The 8,229-nt window shown below is 39.5% G+C and overlaps 1 protein-coding gene across 1 annotated transcript; it reads right to left on the reverse strand.

Moving 5' to 3' along the window:
* Positions 1-217: 217 nt before the first annotated feature.
* Positions 218-7,558, reverse strand: LOC121522966 (putative methyltransferase DDB_G0268948). Its single transcript, XM_041807672.1, has 6 exons — positions 7,352-7,558; positions 7,096-7,256; positions 3,818-4,034; positions 3,309-3,412; positions 2,958-3,095; positions 218-958 (listed from the first exon to the last, which is right to left on the reverse strand). Exons 1-6 carry the CDS (start codon positions 7,460-7,462, stop codon positions 862-864), a joined length of 828 nt encoding a protein of 275 aa, XP_041663606.1. The 5' UTR covers positions 7,463-7,558; the 3' UTR covers positions 218-861.
* Between the last annotated feature and the right edge of the window lie 671 nt (positions 7,559-8,229).

Raw genomic sequence — 8,229 nt, forward strand, 5'->3', positions numbered from 1 at the left:
TAGCTGGAGCCTAAAGTCAGCCAGCATAGCTGAGAACAAAGACAGGAAACAGCATCATTGCTCCTGCTGGTAATTTAATTTTGTCTTCATGCTAAGTTAAGCTAACTAGCCTCTGGTTCCAGCGGCTTCACATTCGGTGTACAGTTTTGAATGTGGTCAGTAGTTGTGTCTCTGTTTAAGGGGATAAGGTAAGGAGAATTTCTCAAAATGCCCAGATTCCTTTATTGATATTCGAATTTACCTGTGAAAATACAGTAAAAAACATCCATAACTATTAGGGCTGTCAAGATTAATCAAGTTAATTGAGATAAATCAAGGTCACACTATTTTTTTAATTGTGATTGATCTCATGTTTTATTGTCCCTTTCAACACACTTTGTTTAATCTCTACAGCGTCTCCCTGCAGCCACAGTGATTTAAAATAAGTCCACCACCGCTCCTTTATGTCTCATTTCTCTTTAAAAGACAGCTCACAGGATGAGTCAGAAGTCATCTGAACCTTCTGTTATCAAACATTTACCTTTTCACCACCCTGTTATTTCCTTTAAGATCCATAAAAAATTGTTTTCTTGTGGTTATCTTCATGTTATGCTTGTTGTCCTACCTTTAAAGCAGGTCAATGTCCAAATAGAAAGTCAGTTACTCTTAGTTTAAGGCAGTAGGAAAATCCAAAACGTCAGTAAAACACTCCTGAGCGAAATGAAATGACGAAATTAATCACAATTAAAAATATTAATCTTTTGACAGCCCTAATAACTATACATTGTCTCTCAAAGAAAAGGGACTGCTAAAGATAAACTTCTGGATTCTACACGTTTCTGTTCTGCTTTGCATTTGTGAGTTTGCTGGTACAGGCAGGAGTCAAGTGTCCTGTGGTTTGCAGGCCAGAAGGTAGAAGTACTTCACAGCCACCACCACCTCTGTGTCCTCAGAGGTCACCTTCATCACTGACATCAGCCTGAGGAGAGCGAACAGAAATAGGAGTTTAATCTTCAGTTAGAGGACACCTTTGACATTTGTCTAATGTATGAGTTTAAAGAACCATAGAAGTTTAATTTAGGAAAAGATATTAAATCATTTCATTAAATCAACATCTTGAATACATGTTTACAGCATGCCACAAGTGTTCTTACACGTCCAGTCAATATCAGACAGGCACCAAAATTGTGATGTGATACTATACGATACTACACTTAGTTCAATACCATACCATATATCACAATACAGAGCAATATACTGTGATATGATGCAGTAAAATATGACATGATGTGATACAACAAAAATTCAAAATAAAGCTTAATCATGCAAAACAGTTGGATCTGATGCAAAAGAGTGCAATCTAATACAATACTATTGGTTAGCTGTAATACAGTACAACAGGATTTGAAACAAAACTACAAAATTTAGTTAACTAAACAATACAACAAAATGTAATAAGACATAAAATTAGAAATAAGATTAGAAATAATTTGATAAAATAAAAAATGATAAAATGTAAAACAGTATCATGCAATTTGACAGTACATCGGTGCATCTCAATAAATTAGAATATTATCAAAAAGTTGTTTCATTGCAGTAATTCAATTCAAAAAGTGAAAGTCAAACATTCTATAGATAGTTCGATTTTGGAGACGCTCTAATCAGCTTATTAACTCCAAACACCAGCAACGGTTTCCTGACCCTTTAAATGGTCTCTCAAGTCCGGATCAGTAGCTACACAATCATAGGGAGGATTGCTCCCTGGACAGATGTCCAGAAGATGATCATTGACATCCTGCACAAGGAGGCTAAGATACTAGAGGTCACTGCTGAAGAAGCTGGTTGTTCACAGAGTGCTGTATCCAAGCACATTTATGGAAAGTTGAATGGAAGAATAAAAAGGTTTACAAGCAACAGGGATAACTGCAGCCTTGAGAGGATTGTGAAACAAAGCCCATTCAAGAATTTGGGGGAGCTTCACAAGGAGTGGACTGCAGCTGGTGTCGGTGCTTCAAGAGCCACCACGCGCAGACAGATCCAGGACACGGACTACTACTGTCGCTTTCATTGTGTTAAGCGTCTATTGAACCAGAGACACCATCAGAGGTCTTTCCTGGGCTAAGGGCAAAAAGAACTAGACTGTTGTTCAGTGGTCTACAGTCCTCTTTTCAGATGAAAGTAAACTTTGCATTTCATTTGGACATCAAGGTCCCACAGTTTGGAGGAAAAGAGGAGAGGCACAGAATCCAAGTAGCTTGAAGTCCAGAGTAGTTTTCTCAGATAGTGGGGGTTTGGGCAGCTATGTCGTCTGCTGGTGTTTTATCAGGTCGAAGGTCAGCACAGCCGTCTACCAGGAAGATTTAGAGCACTTCTGGCTTCCCTCTGCTGACCAGCTTTATGGAGATGCTTATTTCATTTTCCAGCAGGACTTGACACCTGCACACACTACCAAAAGCACCAAAACCTGGTTTAAGGACCACGATATCCCTGCGCTTGATTGGTCAGCAAACTACCCTGACCTGAACCCCATACAGAATCTGTGGGGTATTGTTAAGAAGAAGATGAGAGACACCAGACCCCACAATGCAGCAGAGCTGAAGGCCGCTATCAAAGCTTCATAACACCTCAGCAGTGCCACGGACCGATCGTCTCCATGACATGCCCCATTAATGCAGTAATTAATGCAAAAGGAGCCCTGACCAAGTATTAAGTGTATTATGATGCTGTGTTAAGGGGCAATACGTTACAATGTGATGTGATAATGATACGATACATTTACTATCCCTTAGGTCAACTTGTTGTATTTGTTGATTAAGTCATATTAAGGCATATTTAGGTTTTTATTACTAATTTGAGGTTTTGAAAAAATCATTAGCCTGTGTTTTTCCACTTCCTGTCATCATTTTATTTTGAAAAGTATTGTCAAGTATGAAATAAACATATGCAGTAGCGTCTGTTAAATATATGAAGCTTTTTACTTGTTACAGATGTCCCTGGAGAGCCTGGCGGCTTTCTGAGGGTCTTCTTTCAAGAGACCCTGATAGCTGGAGAAAGACTCCACCAGTCCCATGTAGCTGGATAGAGGCATGGGCTTTTTCATCCACATACACTCCTGCCTGTATAAAACATGAAAAGAAAGACACAAAGACTCAGTAATGACACCACTGCTATCTTTCATATGCACTTATTATTATCATTATATAACACCTCTAGAAATATGTGGTATCAAACAATTACTGATGTGGGATAGAGGCCGGTAATGAATGTCCTCAGACTAATTTCCCATAAAAATGCACCTGTCAGTGGCAAACACACATTTAGTCACTCACCACTCCTTATCAGGGTATGGGAGGGAGTTGTAGGCCTCTCTGTATAACTCAATAGAGCTGACTCCCAAGTGAGGACTACGGTAGGGTTTCAGGGCCTCATAAAACTGGTCAAAACAAGAGACAAAGAGAGAAAGAAAATATTTTTGTGAGTGTATTATTTTACAATAGGTATAGGTGTCATACCACAAATGATCCACTAGATGGTACTGTTGTTCATTCTTTTATTTACAGCTGTTGATTGTCTTTTTGCTTATCCACAATAGTGATGATGATGATTTCAAGTAAGAATGTACCTGGATATCAGTTCTAGTGCCAAGTGCAGGACCAAAAACTGCCCTGCTATGACATTAGATCTTCAAACAGTCTATCATTAGCAGAGTTTGAGAATAACACTGATAGAATACAGCCAATGTTTCTAATCAGCGATGTTCATGCCTCGACATCAGAGTAGTTTAAAATGATCTTGTGTTTCTATGGTCTATCAGCACTCAGGTGAGAGTTCCTGTCACCTCTTTGCAGATGTCGTTGAGAGTCTGTGAGCAGCAGTCCTGGTAGCTGAGCTCCATGTCAATGGTGTAGTTTAGCAACGCCAAGCAGCCACGAGGCTTCAGGACTCTGTGGGCCTCCTTCAGAAAGCGTGGCCGGTCAAACCAGTGGAAGGCAGACATGGCTGTCATCAAGTCCGCCGAGCTGTCAGCAAATGGCAGCTCCTCTGCCAAACACTGTCTACACATGGGAGAGCAGCAGCACACAAATCAGACCTCCTGTCATTTCAGGAGAAAAGTAGAGCAGACTTGAGAAACATCTAGGTTTTTCTCAACCCCAAAATTTAGCTTACTTTGGACTTTTGCTAGACTTAGTGAACTTTTCGGATCAGAATGAAAGTATTTGTCCACTCCTTTATTTAATGTTAAAAGCCTTTGAATAAGTGTCTGTAAATTTAGTTTTTTTGGACTATGGTTCATGAGTCAATCAGACTTTAGTGGCATGGAAGTCCCTCATCTTCACAAAATAAAAGTAAAAACTAGAGGCTTTTCAAAAGCGAAATAATGTGGTTAGGAAACATATACAGAATCAGATGTATAAAAAAAAAAAAAAGAAATAAAAATACTCTTCCTAAAACAAAATAATGTTAATCCAACCTTCCCTGTGATAAAATCATGATGTTTTAATCTATTCACCCAGGGTTCTTCATTTATTGCTTTTGATAAAATATTATAATTTGAATCATCATTTGATCCAAGATTTACCCTTACCTGCCTGATTTATGCTTTAAATTTTGGTGCAATGTCAGATTAAAAAAAATCCCATCCCTCAAGTTCCTCCAATGTGTAGGACATTTGCAAAAAATGATCAAAAAACATGTGCACACATGCGTAACAACCCATGTTCCTAAAAAGCTGGGACACTGTGTATAATGTTAAGAAAAAATGGATTTGATTTGTAAATTTCATAAGCCTGTGTTTTATTCACAATAGAACATAAACAACACATAAGATGTTGAAACTGAGACATTTTACCATTTCATGAAATACATTAGTTAATTTAGATTTTGATTTCTGCAGCACATCTAAAAAAAAAGTAGGGGTGGTACTAATGGAAAAACAGCTGGAAGAGCATTCTTAATTAAGGATTAATAGGCGATAAGTCAGTGATATGATTGGGTATAAAATGAGCATTTTAGAGAGTCAGAGTCTCTCAGAAGTTAATAGACAGAGGTTCACCAATCTGCAAAAAAACTACATCTGATTATTGTGGAACAATTCAGACGACCCTTCAGGCAGCACTGCATTAAAAACAGGCATGATTCTACACTGAAAATCACTGCTTGGGTTCAGGAACACTTCTAGAAGCATGTTAAAGCTGTAGCATGCAAAGAAAAAGAACAATGTAAACACGATCCAGCAGCACCACCATCTTAAGCTTAATTTAAAAGGACTGAGGGAAAATGGAAAACTGTTCTGTGGTCAGATGAATCAAGGTTTGAAATAGTTTTTGGAAACCATAAACGCTGTGCCCTGTGGTCTGTAGAGGAGAGGGACCATCCAGCCTGTTATCAGCACCCAGTTCTGAAGCCTGCATCTCTGATGGTATGGGCTTACATTAGTGCCTATGGCATGGGCAGCTTACACATCTGAAAAGTATATAGAGGTTTTAGAGCATCATATGCTCCCATCCAAACAAGATAATTAGAATTATTTTGCAAAATACTATTTATTTCCTTGCTTTTAGAAAATGAAGTATTGCGCACAAAAAGGGCAGCGCCTGACATGATTCTTTAAAAGACTGTTTATATTTGCTTCAGTAGTGAACTGCACTGTTTCACTTTTTGTATAACTACAAAGTCCAGCACCGTTAAAGCCCCCAGAAAACAGTGTTCCTGTCTACCATTACACCATTAAAACAAAAGAACACTCCAAGCAACTCAGAGAAAATGATTTTGAAAAGAAGATGTCAGGAATTGGATTCAACAAAAACCAAAGGCACTGAACATCGCCCAGATTTCAGTTAAATCCATCATCAAGAAGTGGAAGAAATATGGCAGAGGTGTAAATCTGCCTAGATTCGGCTGTCCTCTCACACTGACTGACAGAGCAAGGAGACCAGTGAGAGAGGCCACCAAGACACCTATGACTCTGGAAGAGTTACAAGCTTCAGCAGCTGAGATGGGAGAGACTCTGCATACAACAACTGTTGCCTGGGTTCTTCATCAGTCAAAGCTTTATGGGAGAGTGGCAAAGAGAAAGCCACCGTTGAAGAAAATTTAGATTAAATCGAGACTAGAGTTTGTCGAAAGGCATGTGGGAGACTCCATGGTGAAGTGAAAGAAATTTCTTTGGTCTGATAAGACAAAAAGTTGCTATTTGGTCATCAGACAAGACGCTATGTTTGCTGAACATCAACCAAAAACACCATTCCCATTGTGAGGCATGGTAGTGGCAGCATCATGCTGTGGAGATTATTCTCGGCAGCCAGCCAAAATCCTGGAAGGCAGTCTGCAAGGGAACTAATGCTTGGGAGAAGAATACAGCAAGAGCTACAAGGAAATGGTCCAAAGGCAACAAGGTGAATGTTCTGGCATGGCCGAGTCAAAACCCAGACCTCAATCCAATTTAGAATTTGAGACTGGACTCAAAAAAGGCTGTTCACGCCCAATCCCCATGCAACCTGGCAGAGTTTGAGCAGCTTTGCAAAAAAGAACGGAGTAAAATTACAGTGTCCAGATGTACAAGCCTGGTTGGGACCTTTCCACACAGACTGTGATTGCAGCCAAAGCTGCATTTACTTAAGTCACTTATTTTACCTCACACATTCTTATTTAATTGGCATTACTTTGTAGAAATCTGTTTTCACTTTGATACAGAAGAGGTTTTTCTAGCTGTTTTCTGTCAAAAAAGCCAAATTATATCGACCATGATTGATTTATAAAATCAATCAACAGCCAAGGGAGTGAATACTTTTTATAGGAACTGCAGTTCTACTTTCTTTAGTTTGCTGCACTTTTATCCAAACATTTCAGAGAAACTTTTACTGCCCTGTGTTTACAGCACATTTCATCCATTGTATAGGCCTAACCGCATGACCGACTTTCACCACACAAAGGTCACATTGTTTCTACACTGGCCCATTTTCAACTAAGTGGCTTATATGAGACTTTCAGGGCTGAACACATGACGTGATGTTTATTTTAATGTATTTGGATTTGCTTGTCTGACTTCACATCCTGTTAGTAGAGAAACACCAGGGCTTAAAGTCAGGGCAAAAGGAGAGATATGAGTTGACCTACCTGTATGTAACATTTGGCTGTTTAGCGTGCTGCAGAGCCACTTCTATCTGGGCAGGACTAACATCAGTCCCCACCACAGAAGCAAAATGCTTGGCCAGCAGCACTGTTCCCTGTCCCGAGCCACAGCCCACATCCACAGCCAGCTCATAGGGACCCTCTTTCTGACAAAACATGTTTCAGATCACACTCCTTTACAATGAGTTCTTAAAAAACTTCATTTTTAATAATTATGTGGAAGTCCTCAAACTTTACTCACATGTTTTTCCAGGAAGTCAAACACCTGTTGAATGAGATGATCTGATGGAGAGATCCTGTACTTCCAGTAAGAAGAGGCGTGCTCTTTGCCTTCAAACAGCCGGTAAGTCATAGTGACTTGATCCTTCTTTGAGGAGCTAATCTAGCATTTGGGGAAGTCTAAAAGTTCTGTGTTTTTTCTTGATAAAGGAGCAGCCTTCCACCTTAGCTGGACTGTTTCCTCTCTGCCTGCTTCTGCAGTGACACATGATCACTTCCCCACACAAAGGGGGAAACAGTGGGGTGCCTGGGAAACGGGAGGTCTCACTACTTCCACAGGAACGTGGTATGTTTGACAATGAGGGCCTTTAAAGGGACAACCCCTTTAATTCTATAGTATTAAACAGGTTTGTACCTCCTTTAATGCCCACACTGAGTAATACAGAGCTTTGTGTTAAAAGTAATCTTAATGCCAAGTTAAAGCTTTGAAGTCTGTGATAAAAGGGTCAGCTTATGGGTCATGTGATTTTATGTGAGTTTGTCAGAACCAGTAACACATAACTGAGGTGATGTGGCTCAGGTGCAAATAGTGAGGGGGAAATAAAGTGCTAGGTGTAACTATAAAGTTTCCAGGTTAGTTTTACTTCATTTTTCTATCAGCTTTTGTTATAATCTATCTCTTTCCACACAAAAGTCAGTGCTCTCTATTTCAGCTTTTTCAGACCAGGCCTGTTGCTTTGGCTTTATTGATTTAAGGAGGAAATGATTGTTTCTGCTTTACTGCTGACTGTCAAACATTAAGATTCACTATACAGGCAAAAATATTCGGGAGTCTGACCATTACTCCATCGGGGACTGTAATGAAATTCAGAGAAATTCAGTTGTATTATAAATATTGCT

This window comes from Cheilinus undulatus, linkage group 15 (genome assembly GCF_018320785.1).
Source record: "Cheilinus undulatus linkage group 15, ASM1832078v1, whole genome shotgun sequence".
In the NCBI taxonomy this organism is placed as follows: Eukaryota; Metazoa; Chordata; class Actinopteri; order Labriformes; family Labridae; genus Cheilinus; species Cheilinus undulatus.